The following is a 23,808-nucleotide window of genomic DNA, read 5'->3' on the forward strand; positions in this document are numbered from 1 at the left end:
AAAGTTTACAAAATAAAAACTCTGACGCACAACAAATACAGGTTTTTTATATATTTTTTGTTGAGAGACGTGATAGCCGGCCTCATGAAGTGTGAATAATGAAAGAAAATCTTCTGGAAAGGCTTCATTAAAATTAATTGGCCGCCATGTAAAAACGGATCCGACCTGTTGTAGAGAGAAATGAAACGGGGCCCGTTCCACTGCACGTATCCGCGTGTACTCGCATCAGGATTCCGAATGTGCGGCCGCTGCTTCCTCAAGGACGCCGGAGCCTGTTTCCAATTCCAATAATGGTTCAGTCCATTCAAATTTATCGTCGAGCGAAACGACTAATTAAAAATTATTCAAATCTCTCCTCTCACGGTTTTTTTATTTTTCTTCGGAATGAAATTCGGTGCAGTTGCAAGAGGAAAGGGTTGTTTGTGTCGTGCGTTTAAGAAAAGGAGTCGTTCGTATCGATCCGGGGGAATTAATTAACGGCGAGTTTTCGGAAATCCTTCGTCAGCTTGTTTTGTTATTAAGTGTTGCGCAACACATTCTTATTTCAACAGCTCATAAAATATTTATTAGGCGCACTTTCCATTAAATTGGCTTAACAGTTGATAACTGGATTTACTATCGAGTTATTATTGATTGCTTCTTACTCTCCACTCTGTGGGTAATTAAGATTAATTTTATTATTGTATTAATACACACACACAACTTTTGACAAGGGTTAAATTAATTTTAACTATCCAGAACACGAATGCCCTTTAATTTAACGTTACGTTAAAGCCATCAATTAAAGCAGGTGAGAAAAGCTGTACTCCGCACTCGAAGACTTCGAGTCCAAAATTTTTATTCTTAGGCCGAAATTAGCCAATAAGGAGACCGACATTTTAGTACCAAGAACACTTCGAAATCAACAGATTTAACCCTTTAATGTCAGTAAGAAAACTATCAGTACATAAAAATCTTAAAATTAAAAAGAATCCATTAATTTTTGAGCTATATTTTTATTCTTTTGACCATACATGAATCCGTAAAAAGCCCAAAACTTCTACAGTGTAAAAATTTAGGATTTCACAGCTCCAATCCCAGAATCTCTGAGTGAAGTCGAACTTTACAGTAAAGCTTGACATTTTTGGACTAAGAACACTTTGTAATCGACGGAGTTAACCATTTGATATCAATGAGAAAACTGCCTGTACAGAGAAATCTTAAAATTTAAAAAAACATCCATTATTTTTGAGTTAGTTTTCTTTTCCCTTTGACCATTTTGGAACCCATAAAAAGCCCTAAATTCCTACATATAAAAATTTTCATGTAATTGTCAGGCCATTATGGCGAAGTGGTGCACCCTTTCTGACCTCTTTAATATAAATTGATTAAAGCTAAATAGTAAATATGTTAATGTTAAGAAGGGGTGTAAATAGTCGAATCGAAGTGTGATTCCCCTTAACGAAAGTAAGGCCGTGCGTAGAGTGCAGCCCCCGACGTCCCGACCTCCCGACCTGCCGTCCCGCCGCAAAATGGATCGGTTCAGTCGAGTCAATTATCGATCTCAGGCGCGGCGAACGCTAGATCATCCGAAGGGTGAGTGACCGTGTGCGCTGGATAAAGGGCGGGAGATTGCACACAACACGCTCGTTTGCTCGTTTGTCGAGTGCGGTTGTGATGTGTGCGACACTCGCCATTATCATTTCAGGTACACTTTTCTCTCGTTATTCAAACAGGTTCATAATCTGGCTGGCCATTGTTTCCAAAGCCACGTTGTTTATTAGATACGAGATAATGAGTGCACAGCTCAATTCAAAAACAACTGATTCACCTGTAGACAATTGCTCAATTTTATTCTATTCATCAACATTAATAATTGTTAAGTTGTTTTTCAAACTTTTTATGTTGTGTTTATTGTTTACGTACGAGCCATAACAACAAGTTTGGTCAACACTAAACAGGTCCGCCAAAAGGTAACTGTGAGAAATATGCAAATATATGTGTTAAGAACTAATTCAGACGCCCTCTCAAAAAATAGTTTTTAGCCTTTTTTCTGTGTTTGTGACATTATTGTACAAATATAGAAATAATATGAGGGTTCCATAACTATTCCTTACAGAATGTACATGTTGTTCATTTTCTGTGAAGTTAGTCGAAACTTTAATTACAATAATTATAAAAAGTAAATCAAATGTAAATAAAAATTATTTTTAACGTATATATAGTGCTACCACCATGTCCCAAAACATATCCGGTATTTAGATCAATCAATTCACAGGGTGCTGAGAATAACAATTTTTACTGATTTTCAAAATTTTCTGATTTATTGTATCTTATGAGTTCCAGCATTTCCTGAAAGCCTTTCTAACATACACTTACTAAATGTTTATGATTTTGAAAACCATAAAATAATCATTAAGCTTCCACTGTTATTAAATGTTTATCAACAAATAAAAACAATAAAATTAACACCAAATTCTAATTTAATCATTGCTAAATTGTGACAGTTTTAAAATCTTGAAAAACCACTGAAGCCAAGTTTACTCCAAATTTCTCACATTTTTAAAACAATGAGATGAATGTAAATTGTGTAAACAGACAGTTGCTAAATATAATTGTACACTATCATTTCTAAAATTGTGTAGGTATAATAAGTAAGGAGAAACTCATCTCATGTTAAGTTCAATAACACCAACAATATTATTATAACGTAACATTTGAATTGAACACATATTCAATTTTTATGGTTTCATTTCCTTTAATATCAAAACCGCAACGCAACACATGCAATAAAAAAATTCTATTATCTCATCGTAAATTCCAATTCGCCTCCGGCATTTTCTGAAAGACGAAAGCCGTTAGGACGCACCGAACGATTATTGCTTTACTTTTTATCAGTGCACAACAACAAAATAAAACGTCTCCCGGCCTTAATTATCCCCCTTGTTCTCATACAGCAGTGTGCGCCCGATTTCGAACTAATGAAATCCGCACCTTTCTAAAACGCCGTACGCGGAATAACACGTGAATCACTCCGCATTAAAATTTATCATACAAATATAAAATTCTAAGTTAAGTTGTAGGAGTTTCTACAACACCAGATTTACGTTTCGTGTATGTACAGTATTGAGGAAAAGTAGAGGAACTTTAAAAATACATAAATTGCTACCGTCCTGTATAAGCAAATCTAATACAATTTATGCCAATTAGGTACATACTGTACATTTTTAATGTTTAACTATGTTATTGTTAAATTCATAAAGACAAGTTAATTTTCAATATACAATTTTTTGAACATAATAACCAGGACAAAAATTAATTAAATTTTAAAAAAGTTACTCTACTTTCTGCCAATACTTTAATTAAACAAAATTGCATCAACAACTAAGTCTGGTCTTACGAACACCTTCCACTTTTCTCCCATATATATGGAAAGTCACCGATGGAATTGGCAAAATCTTATTAAAACATAACATCTATACTGTTTTTATATCAACAAGGAAGATTCAACACAGTCTCTCCTGCAGGGATGTATACATTGGTACCACAAAATGTTCAATAGAGACTAGGATTAAGGAACACAGACGAAACAGCATCCTAGGACAATCAGACAAGTCTGCTGTAGCTGAATATGCACTGTTAGATGGAAATCATAAGATAAAATTCCAAAATACACAATTTCTTGCCTCCACACCTAGATATCACAAGAGAATGATCAGGAAAGCAATTAAAATGCATAAACGCGGAAACAACTTCAACAGAAAAGAAGAAGCATTGAAGCCTAATAAAATATGGACACCAGTGCTCAAAACCACCAAAATCTCTAAGCAGATAAGGACGTCCAACGAACAGAACGAAATTTCTAGAACATCAGTTATCTAAGCTGTCACTTAGTTGTGAATCAGATGTCAAAGTGACACAAACCAAATCAGAGCTCTGAAGATGCTAGCCACTCGTGCTAGCGAAACGTTCCAACAAATAATATAGAAACAATGGTCACGAAAGCCTCAACCTTTATAGTAGACATTATTTTGATTTATTAGCTGTTTAGTCACCAATGTATGTAACATAAAAATTAAACTCCAATTTTGTGTTATATTTCTTTAAAATGGACATTTCAGCCTTGTTATTTTGTTTGAATCAAAACTTTGTTGTTAACGTTGCGTCAACCGGGCAATTATAATTAGTTCGCGCTGTTTTCGCAGCGAATATTTTTCCCCAGGTCGACATCGTCGAGCGATGTGAAAGTAACGCGCACGAACCTCAAACGCCGCCGCGACAGGATGTTACAATGTTTACTCCCTCCACGTTCATTGCGAACCCAGATCTGTTATGTTATGATCAAGGTTGCACGAAATGTGACAATTTTTTGTTTATCTAACAACGTTCGTGGCAGATAAGACTTTCTGTGGACACTTTCTGTTGGCGTGTTTTGTTTGGTTCTGTGTCCCATTGAACAACAACGCCTCGTTGTACTGCGGTACCTGTCGTTGATGTTGTGTTGTGTGTGGTGTGTTGTGCGTGCAGAAAAACTCACGAATATTCTTATTGTTAATGTTTGGATTAATTTATGAAAATTGGTCAGTCGTAGTTGAAAAATTGCGCCGTCTAAATTTAGAACCGCGACCTATATCGGTTTTATTGAACTTAGTGTGAATTTGAAAACACGCAAACCGCAAATTTCGAATCTATTTGTCTCGTCGCAAATATACTTTCTCGTTAAACTGCGATCAATTGAAAATATGATTTACGCATTCTCATTTCATTTTTAAATTGCTTCGGTTATGAAACATGTTTTAAATCCAATCGACTTTTTAATAGGACTAGAAACTAGATACAATTAAGTACTGTTCAAACGTAAATGAGGAATAAAGGTAAGAAAACGATAGAACAATTATTTAAATTTAAATAATTTTTGTCCTGGTTATTATATTTAAAAAATTGTATATTGAAAATTATCTTCCCTTTATAAATTTAACAAAACAATTACATAAACAATAAAAAATAATAAAGAGTTTAATTTTACTGATGATTATTTGTTTTGGGCTGACAAAAACTTATGCTATTTAAAGTTTTATTACTACAAATAATTTGTAATTAGTATTTTAATTAATTCTACACTAATGTATTGTAAAATTACCATTATTATGAATAACTTCCGAACAACTTTTTTTTAAGGAATGCAAGAGATGGTCAATAATATTTGAATCCATATTTTGCCAGGCAGAACCGTGAATAAATGTTGCTGATTACTTTACTCTTTGTGTCTTTTCTTGTTGTTCACTATCTCCCATAAGTTTTCAATGGAGTTTAGATCGGGGCACATTTTTTTCTGAATACGGTACCATGTTGTTCCTCAATATTTCTTTATACATAAATTGATCCATGAACTTTTTTTCAATTGTAAAACATGAAAATATGTATGTAGAGAGTATAAATTTAAATAAAAAAGAATCATTCGTGTTATTAAATTTTATTAAATGTTTATTAAATTGTTGCTCTACTTATGGACGAGGATGTATATTCATTTTAGATGTGATATGAAATATAACAATTTGGCTAGCTATAATATTAATACATGTATAAAACTATAAAGCATTGTTTTAAATAAATTTTAAAAATGTTTCCATATTTTCTTTATTTAGTACAATTAAACACAATTATCACATTTTAATACAATTATTATCAATTAACCTAAAGTCATAAAACTAGTGAACCGCAATAAGCAAATGATCAAACATAACCGTCATGAAGTTTACATAAAATAAATATTTCTATTTCGTACGACCGCAACACAAGTAAAAAACAGTCACGACCTGCAAAACAGATAAATCCACATCTTTTTTGTCGTCCGCTTTGCCGCCGATTTAAATCCGCTTAATTTACGTTAAAATCGATTCAAAAACGAATTAATCACGTGCTCACATTTCGTATTTTCAGCCGTTTCGTGAAACTGCGAATGACGACAAAATAGAGAACGAATAAATAGAGTTCCGCCGCACAAGAATAAATTAATTAGGCGAACAAACGAGAAAAACTTACAAACATTATTTACTTGGCAGTTTGTAATTTTTACGAGGAAAATTCCTCGAAACGGTCGGAAATTAAAGGAAAAGCGGAACGTTGAAGGTCGAGGCGGCTCGTTTCACCAGATACTCTCCCGTTTGTTTGGCCCGACGAATCAATAATGTTTTTGAGGAAATATTTACACGGCCGTCCGTTTTCGCGAAGTGCCGCGACAAATTAACTTTCGCAAAACACGAAACACGGAAAAAAATCATCATCAAACAATTGGAACGAACGTTAATCAAACTCGAGGAGATAATCATCAAAATGTTCGGGACCGTATTGAATTGGAATATTCGCCGTAGGCATTTTAAACTTGAACGAACGTCTACGCCAAGTTATGTGTTTGTCCGAAATTATAATAAAACGTGAGTGCTTTATTCCGAACTACCTTTGTTTTAATATGTTGCTTATTAATGTTGTCATATTGTTTCTTTTCTGTTTATCAAAATGTTCTTCGTCTAAGTATAAATTAAACTTATAGAAAACGAAAAGAATAAGGAATTAATAAAGTGAATATTGCATAAATATAATTAAAAAAAATTCATTTCAAAATTGTGAACGCCAGTATAACCTAATATACCTATCAAAAAGAATTTGATGCTATTGAGTTTTGAGAGAGACATTATGTATGACAGAGACAGTAAAAGTCTCCTACTACAGAGCAAAATTGCAAACTTTTACTGTCTTCGTCGTGCTTGATATCTCAATTCAATCGGTATACAGTGTGACCTATTTGAAAGCGGGACACCCTCATAAAATTAACTTTTTTAAATTATAGAGCGTGACATAGACAAAATGTCAGGTTATTGCCCCAAAACCAAAACCCACAGGGTATTTTTTTAGACAAAAAGTCATACTAACAAATTTTTATTGCAAATTTAAATAAATAAATGTGTTTCCAGTTTAAATTACTATGACAGAATGTTTGTTGTTAAACAATTAAAATCTTTTAATTTCTAAATTGAATACTTTAACAAATACGAAAAAAAAAAATAGCGGATTAACTATATTTTGAGACTAACTAATAAATTGTATTAGGTTAACGTGATGTACAGTAACGAATAAATGATTTTACCGACCATTACTGATCATTAAAATTGTATGTTTTTAATTTTGCGTAAACAAACATAAAATATTGTTTTTGTTTTTTGCCTCAATATATAATGTGTCTCACCAGACTCCAACCTCACGACTCGCCATTGGTTTATGGAATAAACTGCCAAAAATAGCACAAATTATCTTGTTTTTCATCAACACTGGAATATTATACTAATAATACTACGTTCAAATTTTAGTAAATAAATAAATTATCAATTTATGAACAAATTTAGTTGGTATACGTTTTAAAATGGCAAACCAAAATGAAACAGTATGAGGAAAATATATTTTTTAAGTCCAAATACACTAATGCAAATGATAAAATTAAAAATTTAAACAACAAAATAAAATAAAATAGGTTATATTCCCGAGATGCTTTTAAAAATTATGTATTATTATTCTGGTAATTACATTCTTAAATTATTGTTATGCTCATTTAATATATTTTACTTTACAGACTATTTTCATTTTTAAAACATTATTTTTTATTCCTTTGGGTCATTTTTTAAATTATTTTACTTTATATATTATTTGGGTGCAGTATTTCTAAAACATTACATTTTCATTATTACCATTATTTTAATTACAATTTTAATTTATTTTACTATATAAAAAATTGTATTATATTTAATTTAATGAATGAGGCTTCAATAGGCCACACTATACAGTACGACAACAACTTAATGCATCTGAATCCTGAAAGAAACATGTACAATAGGAACAGTAAGTCTCCCACTATGGGACATACTTCTACTATGATTCCTATATTAAAAAGTAACGTACTAATAATATTTTGAAAAAACATAACACCAATATAACCAAATATATAAAAAACTTTAAAGAGTAAGTAAATTTATTATATACTGCAATATTCAACCATTATAACGAAAAGAACAGGACATAACCTACAAATATTACAGGTTTTAATATAGATGTTTAAGTAACATTTAAGTAACATTAAGTGTTAAAACGTTTTAATATCGCAAAACAAAATTACAAAACATTAATGAGTAAGTAAATTTATTATATACCTCAATATTCAACCTTATTATTAAGTTATTTGTGGACAAATTTATCAAGTGTTAATACGTCTTAATCTCGCAAAACAAAATGGGACAATATGAGGAAAGTGTCTTTTTTAAATACTAATGCAGATGATAAAATTCCAAATATAAACAAGAAAAACTTGTTAATGTCAGAGGTGATTTATTGATTTTACTGACAACAACAGAATTTTAATCCACATTAAACCGACTTTTAAACTATACCGCTAGATTTTTTTTTTCAGAAAATAACACACAACCATTAACCAAAACAAAAACCAATTCAAAACTATAAAACTGATCAATTTGTGGCGGACAATTGACGGAGATAATTCCCGGTTAAAGCGAAGAGCACAAAGAAAAACTGACCTTTTCGAAATTAGTTCCGCTTAACGTGATTAAATTCGTGCGAACCGACGTAAATGAATGAATGTTTAATTCGTCCGTTCCAATTCTGACAGTCGCGTGATTTTTTTAACGCAATTGATTGTTCACTGATAAAGTAGAGATCGATGATTGTGGGACATAAACAATGTAATTGGAAAGTGGTGGAGACGAAAGAGAAGACGTTAAGTCCGCAGACAAATTGGGACGCAGGAAAACGAGGAGGCGTGTAATTTCGCTTGATAAAAGTTGCGAAACAATTCGGGGACAAAGAATGTTTACAAATCGATTAGGCGGCTATGAACGGAACGGTGAAAGTGGTTAAAATACATACCCGTGCCCGTTGTTTAATCAATATCGACGAGATAAAAAAGACAAAATGCAGTAATCCACAAGACGGTTAATCCAAAATAAAGCGGACAGGTTGTGAGGTCACTGTACACTTTTACCGGGATGTGCGAGAGAAGCGATGGCACAGATACGCGGAACGAAAGTAAAACAGTTGCGGGACTCGGACCGTCGGCCACTGCGGGTCCCACCGTACCCCGAACCGTTTGCGTTTTGGGCCGCACTGCCACTGGCGAAAACCCGTGCGGCTTATACGAAAATAACCCACTAAACACTGCCACGTAGCAGAGAGATGTTGGTAAAGAAAACTAAAATAGCAGTCACACAAACACAAACGTTTTATCGTTAAGTAAACATTCCGCAGCCCGATCACCGCGGACCACGATCCACTTGCACGCCGATCCCCGGCACCAACCTCGCACTTGACACAAGCTGAACACTGCACCAATACAAAAAAACGCACCGGCACCGCGTCCGCCCGACGGCCGGACCCAATTTATCCGGGAACAACGGATCCACTTGACTGTGTGAGAAATTGTAGCAGGCGCGGCTGCGAACGGACGAAGCGGGGACGTGCACCCGATGGGAACGCTGGCTCGAATGAGCGCGGCGCGCGGTGGTGAAACGCAACGCAGGAGTTTCGCGTCTCGGAGTCGGGGGACCAGGGAGTGGGGGCACGAGCGTGGTGCGGCGCGCCGTGCGACGGAACCACTTTGTTTGGCTCACGTGAGGCCCGAGGCCCGCGGCCCGCGACCCGCTTCGCCTCTCGCACTCCGCGACGGTACCGAAATGACAAAATTCCCAATTAGACCGAAATTGTTGCTAGATCCGGCTTTACAGTGGCTTTTGAAACCGGCGACCACCGTTCAAACAACTTTTTTAAACCACGATCGATGTTCTAACATTGTTTTTCTTCAATTGTTGCACGAGAGTTTAACTTTATTGACAAACAGGTATTTCTAAAATTTGTTAATAAATTTATTCCCTTAATACAAAAATATGGTAATATTGCTGAATCTGCGACTTTAAGGAATATTTTTAGCGCATGCGTCAACTTGATTTGAAATTATCTGTTTAGGCATAGTTGCCATATTTAAGTTTTAATGAAATATGTAGAAAAAAATATTATTATAATCTATATATAATTTATTTTGGGATTCATGTTTGACTTTTCTCATTTAAGTGGTTTTATAAAAAATAAAAGTCGAATAAGTATACTCCCTTCTACAATTTAAAATGCTCATAAACACATTGCGATTTTTATATTTATTTCATCATATAAGTAAATAAATAAAATTTATCAATAAATTGGAAATAAGTTAAAAAATAATAAAAATACATTTTTAATTAGTTAAATGTAATGTTTTCGAAATACAGCACCCAAATAAACTATAGAGTAAAATAACTCAAAAAATCACTGGCAATAAATTAAAAATGATCTTACCAAAGAAATAAAAATATAATGTTTGAAAAATGAAAATCTGTAAAGTAAAATATATTAAATGAGCGTACCAAAGTACCTCACGACGCAAGCGCTACAAAATCAAGTGTTAACCAACCATCCTAACCTAACTTTTAAAATACAATTGAATACAACACAAAAATTCTTGTAAACTGTTAAAAGAAACATTTCTCTGATTATTACTCACAAAAACATTTACAATAATTTCGTCATTCAAAACCTTGAATTTTTGATTTTTGGATGTAATTTATTTTTTACTTAATGCTTACTTATTGCTAATTCCCAAGACTTTATAATTATTCAAATCCTCAACAGTTTCAAGTACAGAATAATTATAATTTTATATTTGCTATTTATAATGTTTACAAACACACTAATCTTTATTTTTGTACATTTTTAAAATCTTAATTCGTAGCAGAGGTAATTTATAGATAAATAATACAAACATAGCGAAGTAATTAATTATATTAATTACTGAAAATTTAATTAATTAAAAATATCTAGTTAATCTAACTTGTTTTTAAATCTTTTAAGGAAAAAAGAATATTTCAATATGTCGCATTAATTATTATTAAATATAACCAAGTTATTATCTAATTTCTATAATAACTTACATACAGTGTGGCCCATTAAAGCGAGAGCCGTTATAAAATTTGTAATTTTTTTTCAATTTTGACAATTATTTTTTCAATTGTAAATCATAAAAATGTATATATATTGACAATGTATCACTTTTTTGACCTAAAATCGAAATCTACAAAGTAATTTTTTAAATATGAAAATTGAAGAAATCATTCTAGTAATTTTTTGGCTAATCTATTTAACCGTTAGATTAAACACCCCTTTAAATGAATATATACCAAATTTCATTAAAGAAAATATGTTATTCATAATTTTATGGATAAAAGAAAAGTTATTATCTAATTTCTATAATAACTTTTATACAATGTGGCCCATTTAAAAGCTGGACACCGTCATAATTTGTATTTTTTGTTCAATTTTGATAAATTTTTTTCAATGGTGAATCATAAAAATTTATATTTATGGACACGTTTTTTGACCTAAAATCCTACAAAGTAATTTTTTAGATATAAAAATTAAAGAGGCATTTTTAAATGTTCCACTTCGTTCCAATTTGTTCAAGTAAATACTGAATGTTTCTATTTGGTTCCAACATTCGCGCATGCCCTTTAAGGTCGGGCTATTGCTTCAACAATGGGGCAGCTAAGGCGTGCCTCCAGCCAATGAGATAACTCCAAATACAATTTCGATTTTGACAAATTTTTTTCTAATTGTAAATTATGAAAATATGTATGGATGGGCAATCTGTCACGTCGTCAAGACCAAAACTTAATATATAGTATAATAGTAATAAAATAATTTTTTAGACATGAAAATTGATGTAATTATACTAGTAAATTTTTTATAGCAAATCTAACTGGATTAAACACCCCATAAAAATGGGTATATACCAAATTGTCTTCATAATTTTGTGGAAAAATTCTTATTTTTATTTCATTTATAATTTGTCAAATTATATCATTTTTAATAACATTTTTCTCTACATTTTTTATTACATAATTTGTAGACGACCTTGAAAAATTTAAACTTTAACTTTTCTTGTAATGCTCCCCCAACAAATGGGCATTTAAACAGCACAAATTTGGCCCGCAGGACCAGTTTTCCGCAATAATCCTAATTTCACACGTTTCGCCGCGTCGCAGCTTGAATATTTGGCAATTTACTTGATTTAAACCTAACGATATTTCCTTTTAACTTCCGTCTACCAACAAATCACCTGAACGACATTATTTACCCTCCGGCATGTTTATCTTTCTCATTAGTTCAGCGTAGAAAAAATTGTATATATTTATTTATTACTGGATTAACACAACAGGAAATGATCATTACGAAACATCGAATCGATATCTAATAGTCGGCGCGTCAAGTGTATTTTTATGAGTATTTCAGCAAACAAACCTGAGAGGATAGTGGTCGGTAAAATCCGCCGCTATGGTGAAAGCGTGCCAAGGTATAGTTGGTGGATTCTCAGGTAGGTTCATTTTAAACGTGAACCTTACGCAAACACCGCTATCGACCTCCTTTTCGACCTGACACTGAATCTTAACTGTATTTACGCGACGATTGCGCCGAAAGTCGACCATATGGCACAAATGATTTGTGTTTTATGCATAACTACATCGTTTAAACAAACCGACAACAAACAAACCTATGACAATTTCTAGCCAGTTATTAGAACCTTGAGTTTAATTATTGTTCTGTAAATTTTAACATGTTAATTAAAAACTACTCTGTTACTTTTTTCCTTCATGGTTGCAACCATCAAAATCATTATTAACAAAACCTAAGACAATTCGTGTTAAGTTTATTTGAAACCTTGGAGTCACTCTCTCCTATTATTATCACGTCCTGTAAATTCTAATACCTATGTCAATTACACCGACAGTTTCCTATTAATTTAAACATTTTTTAATACCGATTATATAATTTACGGTTAATAAACCATAGACTAAGAGAGTGAACAAAATTAATTAAGTATTTAATGTGCAATGTGAGACGATTTAATTCCGGATATTAAATTTCATAATCTCAATTAATAAGCATTTATAACATAAATCAAAGGCGGCTATGAAAATTTTAAATCTAATGTCAATATATTGGTCTTCATAACCTACACAACACACAAACAAATTAACACCGTCAAATGGGCCAAAACCAGTCGTTTTCGGGCGCTGGCGAAAAGAAAAAGGACAAGGAGAAAAAGAAATTCGAGCCGCCAATTCCGACACGCGTTGGCAAAAAGAAGCGACGAATTAAGGGGCCGGACACTGCCCTTAAACTACCGGCCGTCACGCCCCACACGAGATGCCGCCTAAAATTGCTTAAACTTGAAAGGATCAAGGATTATGCCCTGATGGAGGAACAGTTCATTCAGAACCAGGAACGGTTTAAGCCTCAGGAAGAGAAGAACGAGGAAGAAAGAGTGAAGGTGGACGATCTTAGGGGTACGCCCATGTCTGTGGGTACTTTAGAGGAGATCATTGATGACAGTCACGCTATTATATCCACTTCGGTGGGCAGTGAACATTACGTAAGTATTCTATCGTTCGTCGACAAGGATCAGTTGGAACCCGGTTGCTCGGTACTGTTGAACCATAAGGTTCACGCCGTTGTGGGCGTCCTCGGGGATGATGTAGATCCGATGGTTACTGTTATGAAGTTAGAGAAGGCGCCGCAGGAAACGTACGCCGACATTGGAGGTTTGGACCCGCAAATACAAGAAATTAAGGAGTCCGTGGAACTCCCATTGACTCACCCCGAGTATTACGAGGAAATGGGCATCAAGCCCCCTAAAGGTGTTATTTTATATGGGCCACCAGGCACTGGAAAAACACTTCTGGCTAAAGCAGTTGCGAATCAGACGTCCGCCACGTTCCTTAGAGTAGTCGGCTCGGAATTGATTCAAAAGTACCTCGGTGATGGACCCAAATTGGTCAGGGAATTGTTCAGGGTTGCTGAAGAGCACGCACCCTCCATTGTGTTCATTGACGAGATCGATGCTGTCGGAACGAAACGTTACGACTCAAATTCAGGCGGGGAAAGAGAAATTCAGAGGACTATGTTGGAGCTACTCAATCAGTTAGACGGTTTTGACTCGAGAGGAGACGTGAAGGTAATAATGGCTACGAACAGAATCGACTCCCTAGATCCCGCCTTGATTCGTCCTGGTCGCATCGATAGGAAGATTGAGTTTCCATTGCCTGATGATAAAACCAAGAAGAGAATTTTTATGATACACACCTCTAGGATGACTTTGGCCGATGATGTTAATTTAAACGAACTAATCATGTCCAAGGACGATCTTTCAGGAGCTGATATCAAAGCTATTTGTACTGAAGCAGGCCTTTTGGCTTTAAGAGAACGCAGGATGAAGGTGATCAATGAAGATTTTAAGAAATCGAAGGAAAATGTGTTGTACAGGAAAAATGAAGGTTCTCCTGAAGGACTTTATCTGTAATTACATATTAAAAAAAGAATAAACTATTTTTGGAACACATAAAACATCCATTCATTTATTTAAATTAGTTGTTAAAATCTAGCTCTGGCAATCAGTCATAAAAATGTATAAAAATACATGAACAACTAATTTACATTTTAAATACTTACGATTAGCATTATTTATCAGCAACGATTACAATTTACGATGTTTTATTTTTAAGAGCATCATTAAATTAAAACAGTAAATAAAACTCTAATTAAATCGGTGAACTTATTTATTGTCTCAACAATTACATAAATTCTTATATAGACTAGAGACAACTAGAACAATATTCAACATACAAAAGTGTCAATAAAATAAATAATACACTTTTTTATGAGATTCACTTGATAAAGAGAGCACTTGTGTGCAACCTCAAAACATTGTAAAAAACCCACGTGTAATTTAAAATTTTGGTCCCTATCTGTTTTAATGGTATGAAGTTTTATGAAATTGTATAAATTTATAAAAATAACTTTTTCAATTCTTTTTTCCATACAAATCTTATTTACCCAGATTGGAATAGGTTAACAATAAATAAATAATTTTCTAAACAATACTAAAAAGAACTGAAAGTATACATTGTTGAAAGGAAATAGTGCGTACTGGCAGTTGATTATACAAGGGAAAAAGGGTTTAAACAAATCATACATAATTATCTTTATAACATTTTTCCAAATGAAAAGAAATTAAGAATAAATAAATTTGCTTACAATGTTTCAATTTTCGCATATTAAAAAACCAATATATACAGTTAAATTAAACATATTCCATCGACTGAGCCGCGTTAGTAATATTAGATTAAACTACGTACATAGTAATGAGCTACAAATTTTCGTTCATTCTCATAATTTCCATAATTTATTTGATTTGACTTTAGTATGATTTTGCATAAAAAATTAACTGCAGTAATTAATCTCATACCTGCATACCGCTGAACAAGTCTACGTAAATTTACTTAAAAAAAACTACAAGGCACTAGTTAAGAGCATCAGTGAATTTTTGGCATTTAAAACTGTATACGATATTTGCTCGCAGTCGAATCAGTGGATGACTTGCTGTCCCGACCGAGCGAAGAGCCGCGCCTGAGCGCCGGATTACCGTACATGCGCACCTTCGACGGGGGCGGCAGAGAGCTGGCCGAGTTATCGCTCAACGTAGAGGCCGAGTCCCTCTCGCCGCCGGAGCTGCCACTGCGCACGCGCGCTGACGGTTTGCGCAGCGAGGCGCTCGAACCGCCGCTCTCCGACAGCCGTCCGTACTCGCCCAACTTCCTGGGCGGCGGGATGAGAGAACGCGCCGGCGACACCCTGCGGCTGCTGGTGTTCGAGCTGTACGAGTCGCCGCCGTCCGACTTCTTCCTGGGCAGTTCGGTGTCCGGCAATCGGTTGTAGTCGCCCATGCGTCGCGGCAGTCCGCTGCGATGCGCGGAGCGGGGCGGACGCGGTAGCGAGCTGGGCGCCGGGCAATGATTGATCGAACCGTCCGGTGTCGGGGCGTTGGGCTCGCCGCTGTCCTGCATGCGTTGCTGCTGCGAGGTGCGTCCCTGCTTTTCCAACAGCAGCATCTCACCGGATTCGTGCCTAGCAGGAGGAAGGAGAAATGAACCGGATTCATAGAGGCCACCGCTTGAGGGGCTCACACCTGCCAATAATGGCTTGGGTATTTTTCCTTTTCTCTGCGCAGTGACTGGATTAGTGAATCCTGGAAAACAGCAAAGACCCCGCTGAAAAGGAGAAGAGAAATGCCACAGTTGGGAGATGTCCAGGACCTGAGTTTAAAGGGTTAGTCACACGGCAACGCCACACGGCTAGCCATGCAGGATTGGGGGGTTAAAAGGGAATGTTTTTTTTCGTGGCAGAAAAAGCTTTTGGGATAGGCGTGTTTCAGTAATACTTGATCACACAATAAAAACAATTTTATTTCACAATTTCATGCCATTCAACACATACATGCATTCCTAACTAACAGTACTGGTAAAAAAATTGCCATAAAATTAAATGCAGATATAAATTTGACCTGAACAAAGCATACTTCGTCACCAGTATAGTAAAAGCGACACACGAATAACTGTTAGTTAAAGTATAAACCCATTTGGAGAATGGGGCTATTCCAATGTGTCTGTGAGTAAATCTCTTCATCAAATTAAAAATAGTATATACAAAATCTAAAAAACCCTTGTAAACTAACACTCAAACAAAAAACTGACTCACTATTTGACTGTAATAAATTCTCTGAAACTCTCAATTAACTTATTCTGTACTAATAAAATCAAATGACGTGACACATGTACTATGTACTACCAATGATAATCAACAATATTGTAAAAATACGTAAATAGATTAGAAAACCGAACCGAATGGTACAGAACAGAGGTCGTAAATATAAATACAGTCAATAGAACGTCTCGGTTTCTCCTACCTTACTAAGGAGCTGCGAGTCTAACTGGTTGTCGATTTCTTTCAGCTGATTGCCGATCGCCTGCTTCGCCGTGTCGAAACTTTTATTCGACTCGTATTTGCTGTAAGACGGCATGTGATACGAGGAATCGCTGCCCGTGTACGAATTGCCCGATCCGTACGCCGTCGAATTCGTCAAAACACTGCTTACTATAATCAAAGACCGTTTTAGTTGCACAATTATAAAATTCCTAATCCTAATTTACCTAGTTCTTCTCTAGAAACGGTGGTGCCTAAGCAGTGATCGAACTCTCCTCCGGCCAAACTGGCGTGAGGGGTATGATGGGGAGACCTGCCCAACATACTGGACACGTCTTTGTCGTACGTGTGCTTTTGAAGTACTTTTATCATGGCGTCTTTTTCCGCCAATTTCGACTCCAAATCTTTCACCCTACGAACAAACATTAAAATTCGGCAAGCGACGCACAAATTTCAACCTTACCTGGATTCCAGATCAGCAACCTTCTTCTGGGCTGCGTGAACCTCGTCCATGTGACGAATTTTCTCGTTCCTCGCTTCTGCGATTATTTTTTCAGTCTCTTGGCTCGTCTTTTCCAGTGCCGCTATCTTCGCATCCCTGTAAACAAACTCAATATTGATTAAACTATTTCGTATTTGTATGAACGAATCGTACTTTGGTATGCTAGCAGCATCAATAGCAGCCTGTCTGAGAGCACTCTCCTCCAAGTATCTCTGCTCCCACTTGGAGCACTCGCCTTCCAGTCTCATGATGTTCTCCTCCTTTTCGCGCAACCTCTTCTTCAACTCCGAAGCCGATTCGCTGCCAGAGCCGTTCGGGGAGTCCCAGCCCGACTTGCTGATATCGCCTTGAGCAGCCTTAGTTCTCTGCAACTCTCTCTCTAGTTGCAGTCGCAATTTCTTCTCGGTTTGTTCCCTGCGTTCGCTGGCGAGCTGCAGAGATTGTAGAGCTCTCTGCAGTTGAGCGACTCGTTCCACGTAAACTTGCTTTTTGCGACACTAAAACAATTAAATGTATCAAGAATTCTATAAGCTAGTGATGGTAAATTACCTCTTCTTCGAGTCGTACAACGTTGCCTTGGGCATTTGTGAGAGCTGTGTCCAGAATATCAATATGAGTTCTTTGTTCTTGTAACGTGGCCCTTTGAGCAGCTAATTCGATTTCCTGTCGTTCTTTGGCAGCAGTCAATTCCTTATCTGTGACAAACAACGTTAACAAACCTTAATCGAAACTTTTTAAATGTAGGTTACTTTGTGATATCAATTGATTGATGAACACGTCGCGTTTGGTGATTTCTCGTCGCAAACTATCGGGTCCGTTGTTATCGGGAACGGACAAAATTTGGGCGGATAGTAAGTCGACTTGTTCTCTAAGGGCCCTGTTTTGTTCCTGATATCTACGGTTGTCCGCTTGAAGTCGGCTTCGCGCCGCCCTTTCCAGTCTTTCCCTTCTGTCGCTGGATTGTACAAGTTCTTCCTGCGTTTTGTACACCTTCTGGATCTCGTGCTCCAACTACAAAGTAACAACATTCATTAAAATATTCTAGTTGTGATGACATAAAGCTACTTTTTGAGTCTTCTCAACGGTCTGATAGCACTTTTCCAATTCGTTTTTGAGGGCGCTGTTTTCCTGTATTAAAATCTCGACCATGTCCGCCGAAGACCAAACTTCTTCGCTCTTCGAGTCGCTTTCTTCCCTGCCTTTGGTGGGTGGTCTTGGTGCGGACACACCCCTTCGAAAACCTGCAAAATCGGAGTGCTTTCTCATCCCAATACTAGACAAGTCTGGCTGCGACTTGGACAGACTCAACTTTTCGGCGTTGATTTTGTTTTTGTTATTAACAGCCGCCAGTAGGGGCGACTTGTCCGACCATTTTGGATACTCGGGAGGCGGCGGAAGATTGTTGATGTCAAAATTGGAAGGATCAAACTTCATGCCGTCTATGGTCTCCTGTTTGTTGTTGCCGTTTGGCGATGGAACTTTGACTTCTTTGGCTAAATGTTTCAAGACCGACGATTGGCTTAAATAGTCGTCGGGGATTTCTGTTATTTCTTGCACACCTGGGTTATAAGACAATGGATTATTTATTACTGATGCACTGATGCAATTTTTATAAGGGGCAATTACCGGTGCTGGTTATGGAAGGAGACGGTGATGCGGAAGCCCGTTTTTGACTTGGTGACAGTTTTGGGTCTGCAAAGACACTGGAATTCTGATGGACTGCATAGTTTAATGGTGACATGTTTGTTGTTTCCCTTGGACCAGAATTCCTCCCTAAATGAACGAATGCGTCCAGAAATTGCAATATAAAGCCATTGATAATTTAATTACCTGACCATGATTCATCTCCTGCACTGTGTATGATTAGAGTGTTATATGAAGAAGATGAGACATCTAGGGAACTCCTATTAGATGGCAAACTATCTCTTAGGGAGCTTCTGTTGGATACTTGTAAATTTTCTTGTCCTTGTGGTTCTTGCCTTGGTGTATGTCTAATAGCATATTTTTCTTCGTTTGATAGATTTTCATTAGATGTTGAGACATCTGTTTCACTTCCACTTAAACTTTGTGGAAAATTACCTGTAATAATTTAAAATAAATTCATAACAAAAAACGAATTAAAAGTTTGCAATTAAAATAAGTAATTTACCTTGACATGCTTGTATAAATGTACGGAATCTGTTTGACTGCTCCAAAGAACCCATTTTAACAACTCCACTTTTAGTTTTATTAAACTGTTGTCATGCTATGTTGTTTTTATCCTTAGTCTTGTATGTTATAGATTCATCTGAAAAATGAATGCCATAATTAGAATTGCGTAAATAAAGTTAGCTGATTAGGCAAGTTCTCCAATAAAGGGTCAAAAGGTTAAAAAAACTGTTTACTTTTAATAATTGCATATAATAGTATGGAGTAATGCAAAAAATATTCCAAGAATGTACTCATAATAAATACTACCAATACTCATATTCAACACAAAGAATGTTATCAAAGCTTTAAAGCACTTGAACATACGCACCAAAATATCAGTGCGTATATTTCGGGTCCGAAAGCACTATTTCTTAAAGGAGCAACATTTTGTAAACTAGCTGGATCGGAATTCCACAGTCGCAACAAACTTTCACTCGCATTTAACTGTACGCAATCCAGACAAAAGTAACACCAGAACAACGATAAGAACTTACAGAAGTCGTATTGAGCTCAATAATGCACCCCGAAACAGTTTTTCTCCATTGCAACAGCGGATAATGAAAACAGGCGACGGGCTTCGTATACGCAAACGAGAAATTTCTAATCTTCTCTAATCCGAATTCTCCGCGAGATGGCATGTGAACAACATTCCGTGCATTCCTCAAATTCCGAACTACTACCGTAAGCGACAAAGTGCGCTGAAAAATGTTTCGTGTGACCTCCAAATTTATGTTTATTTCGATTGGGTAAATTAATCGACAAAACGAACCTTATCGGAAATATTGGAATGTTATAAATAAACATACTATTAACAAAACTGTACCAATACGAGGAACGGTTAAAAAGATTTCGTATCAAATTTTCTTTCTACAGAGACAGCTGTTCAGATAAATCGATGTTGCCGTATGTTCGGTCTCCTTTATCATAAAATTTCTTTTTGTTGGTTCTATAATTTAGGAAACAAAACTTTATTTACATATCATCATTATTACATATTTATTAGTTCTCCAAACTACAGAATATTAAAAAACATAAAATATTCTAGAGCTGGCAACATCGCTATGCAGCACGAAGGTTAGATGTCGCCTTAATTTGTTTTTGTGCAAAACGTCAAATGTGTGTCAAATTAAATTAAAAGAATATATAATTTATTTAAAATAAATTTGTGACACAATGAGTACTTATGAAATAAGTAAATCATCAGTAAGTATTTCCTAAAATAAGGTAAAAACCAATTTTAAATTTAATGTTTTCAGTTGCTTAGTCTAAAAGCAGAAATTTTAAGAAAACAACAAGAATGTACTAAAATTAAAGTAGATAATGAGGTGAAAATCAAAACATTGAAAAAGAATACCCCTTTAGAAGTTAAAAATAAAGAAAAACTAGCTGACAATGCACCATTAACAGATGCCGAAGAAGAATTACTAAAAAAATCAAGGTACACATATAATTATAAACTAAAACTATAATTATAAACTAAAACAGTATTAACAAACTTTGTATAGGTCTGTTTTAGAGGCAAAATCTAAATTATATGAAGAATTGTTAAACTCCAAGAATTTGACAGATGAACAAAAAGAGATTAAAAAGAGATATTTGGTGAGATTTAACAGCAAAGTTCCAGATTTACCACCAGATGAACCTGATGATGTAGACAAATATCCTGATAGTGATGATAATGGGAATTATGATGACTATGATGATCCCAAAAATCCTGAAGATGAATGGTAAATTTATAAATAACATTATCAGTGAATCATTTAACATCATAATTTTTAGGGTTGAATATGTGGATTGTCTCGGCAGAACTAGAACATGTCTGAGAAAAGATTTGGAACACATTAAAGCCAATGATGCTGAACTGAAACAAAGTCAAGATAAAAGAAGGGAACATGATGAAGAACCTCAGAAAGTTGTTCCTAAAGAGGAAAAAGAGAAAACAAAGGAAAAGCAATTAAATGATGAAGAAAGTGAACTACTTTCAGCAGACATGAGAAGAGAGCAGTTGAGAAAGCAGTGGGAAAAAGAAGAGGATGAACTGAGAGATAAAACAAATATTCATTATCAAGATATTTTATTTAATGGTATATATACTGACATTTATTTAAACATTTTTTAAAACATGTTTTCTTCAGAGGCAAGAACTCATGGTGTTGGCTATTATGGATTCTCAAAGGATGAAGAAGAAAGAGCTGCTCAACAAGAAGCATTAAATAAGCTCAGACAGGAAACAGAAGCCCAACAGAAAAAGTCTCAAGAGATGAAAGCCTTGAGGGAAAAACAACTAAAGGCAAGAATACTTGCTGCTAAAAATAGAAAGAGAGCCAGAATGGGTTTGCCTCCAGAAGAAGGTAAATAAACATTTAATTAAATTCACTTAAAACTGAGTGTTTTCCAATTTCCAGAAACTGAGGAGACTCCAAAAGAAACTGAAAAAGACCCTGAAAAAAAAATAGAGGATCCAGCTGAGATAGAAAAACAAAAACAATTGGAAGAGGCGCGAAAAAAACACATAAGACCTTGGGATATAGGAAAAGCTGCGCTGAAAGAGCATTATGTACACAGCCAAGAAGAATGGGTTGATAAGAAAAGAAGGGAAAGACCTGAGGAATTTGCGCCGCCGTCCAGTTATAGGAAGAATTTTAGGAGTACAGTTGAAGATAATTTACCCAGAGATGTTGATAGGTCCTTAAAGTTTAGTACAAAGAGAAGTTCAAAAGACGACGTTAATCCATACAAGAGAAGCAGTTATGAAGAAATACCTCAGGATAAATTAATAGAACCTACTCCAATCATTGATGAATGTGTTGAAACTCCATTACATAATAAAACAAAGAGAATTCAAAGTGATTATTCTTCAGATTCAGACAGTGATGATAGTAAAAGGAAAGGAGCAGAAATAGCACCACCTCCTACTTATGATTATTATGGACCAAGTTCTACTAAAAAATCAAAAACGTCAAAATCTAAAGAAAATATTGAACTGTCCATAGAAGAAGGACTTAAATTTTTGAGAAAACAAGTGGAGAAGAAGGAAACTGGAAAACATGATAATGACATGTTTATATTTTAATTTTAAGATTCAATATTATAGAGAATAAACGTTGTGTATCAATAAAAAATAATTATTATAAAGTATTTTAACAAAGTTTTATTTATAAGTATTATTTTCCCATTGATACGTACGTAATGAAAGTAACAAAAAGTTCAATAAACTCAGTGTGATTCAAAATTCCCGCGCTTCTTCTAGTAATTATTGGCAGGCCTGAAGTTACCGGAAGTGTCACTAGTGAACCTCTTTTAAGTTCCATTCTCGTCGGTTTGCACGTGTATTGGGAAAGCAAGGTAAATAATCAATATTTCACTTTTTTAATAACTCCATCTAATTTAATTGCATTAATTATTTCATCTGACAACTGAAGCAGTGAAAAATATATTGAACTATTTGAATATTTGACTACGCGACCACTTTTTTGACATAACCTATTGTTGTAGGCAAAATGGTAGCCCAAAAGAAACAGAAAAAAGCTATTGAGAGCATCAACAGCCGTTTGGCTCTTGTGATGAAATCTGGAAAATACTGCTTGGGTTACAAACAGACGCTTAAGGTGAGTTTTATATTCCTTTAATCACTATAAAATGTTTCATGACATGTGTTCAAAAATTCTTATGTTCCAATAAAAATCTGTATTTATATATTCATTGGAATTGATGAACTGTCATTTAATAAATTTATTTATTTCCATATTTAATTTTTGTTAAATAGATATCTTACAATTAACAATTGAGTCAATATTTTGATCTCCTCCCTGTTTTTACTTTTTGTAGTTGAGTTTCATACAGTTGTTTCATTATAATAATGTTTCAGTAGTGTAACAACTAAAATAAAGACGGTAATTGTTTTATATATAATGAATATTCATTCTGTTTTAGACTGTTCGTCAAGGAAAAGCAAAATTGATCATCATTGCCAACAACACCCCTCCACTAAGGAAATCAGAAATTGAATATTATGCTATGTTGGCCAAAACTGGAGTGCACCACTACTCTGGTAACAATGTAGAATTGGGAACTGCTTGCGGTAAATACTTCAGGGTGTGCGCCATGTCTATCACGGATCCAGGAGATTCTGACATCATCAAATCCATGCCCTCAGATTCCCAACAATAAAAATGTTCATTGATAAATTTTATATGTAAGACCCTAATTTTAAATATAAAAGTTAACAATGTTTT

At 35.1% G+C, this 23,808-nt stretch overlaps 5 protein-coding genes across 9 annotated transcripts in view; 3 read left to right on the forward strand and 2 right to left on the reverse strand.

Annotated features, from left to right (window-relative positions):
• The window catches only part of LOC109608592 (uncharacterized), a 93,174-nt gene extending 83,677 nt beyond the window's left edge, over positions 1-9,497 (reverse strand). For all 3 annotated transcript variants that reach the window (XM_020025067.2, XM_049965789.1, XM_020025068.2), the window contains exon 1: positions 8,908-9,497. The gene's annotated coding sequence lies outside the window, so the exon portion shown is untranslated. The remainder of the gene's footprint in view (positions 1-8,907) is intronic.
• A 3,519-nt stretch (positions 9,498-13,016) lies between these two features.
• On the forward strand, positions 13,017-15,067 carry LOC109608544 (26S proteasome regulatory subunit 4-like). Its single transcript, XM_020024986.2, has one exon. It carries the CDS (start codon positions 13,109-13,111, stop codon positions 14,420-14,422), a length of 1,314 nt encoding a protein of 437 aa, XP_019880545.1. The 5' UTR covers positions 13,017-13,108; the 3' UTR covers positions 14,423-15,067.
• LOC109608610 (angiomotin-like protein 1) lies at positions 14,661-20,381 on the reverse strand. Of its 3 annotated transcripts, none has more exons than XM_020025105.2 (12): positions 20,068-20,381; positions 19,533-19,670; positions 19,214-19,462; positions 19,010-19,156; positions 18,449-18,942; positions 18,133-18,394; positions 17,933-18,078; positions 17,537-17,880; positions 17,345-17,479; positions 17,109-17,293; positions 16,865-17,052; positions 14,661-16,169 (listed from the first exon to the last, which is right to left on the reverse strand). In XM_020025105.2, the coding sequence occupies exons 2-12, from the start codon at positions 19,585-19,587 to the stop codon at positions 15,453-15,455; spliced, it is 2,922 nt and encodes a 973-aa protein (XP_019880664.1). In that variant the 5' UTR covers positions 19,588-19,670; positions 20,068-20,381; the 3' UTR covers positions 14,661-15,452. The 3 variants fall into 3 exon arrangements, with proteins under 3 accessions (XP_019880664.1, XP_019880665.1, XP_049821497.1); XM_020025106.2 differs by lacking the exon at positions 20,068-20,381 and adding an exon at positions 19,902-20,043; XM_049965540.1 differs by having other exon boundaries at positions 15,946-16,147; positions 20,068-20,380.
• A 259-nt stretch (positions 20,382-20,640) lies between these two features.
• On the forward strand, positions 20,641-22,711 carry LOC109608570 (coiled-coil domain-containing protein 174). Its single transcript, XM_020025017.2, has 6 exons — positions 20,641-20,776; positions 20,830-21,011; positions 21,079-21,300; positions 21,353-21,657; positions 21,709-21,924; positions 21,979-22,711. Exons 1-6 carry the CDS (start codon positions 20,747-20,749, stop codon positions 22,644-22,646), a joined length of 1,623 nt encoding a protein of 540 aa, XP_019880576.2. The 5' UTR covers positions 20,641-20,746; the 3' UTR covers positions 22,647-22,711.
• A 62-nt stretch (positions 22,712-22,773) lies between these two features.
• LOC109608567 (60S ribosomal protein L30) lies at positions 22,774-23,804 on the forward strand. Its single transcript, XM_020025013.2, has 3 exons — positions 22,774-22,918; positions 23,069-23,181; positions 23,507-23,804. The coding sequence occupies exons 2-3, from the start codon at positions 23,074-23,076 to the stop codon at positions 23,741-23,743; spliced, it is 345 nt and encodes a 114-aa protein (XP_019880572.1). The 5' UTR covers positions 22,774-22,918; positions 23,069-23,073; the 3' UTR covers positions 23,744-23,804.
• The last annotated feature ends 4 nt before the right edge of the window (positions 23,805-23,808 follow it).

This window comes from Aethina tumida, chromosome 3, assembly GCF_024364675.1.
Source record: "Aethina tumida isolate Nest 87 chromosome 3, icAetTumi1.1, whole genome shotgun sequence".
NCBI classification, from domain to species: Eukaryota; Metazoa; Arthropoda; class Insecta; order Coleoptera; family Nitidulidae; genus Aethina; species Aethina tumida.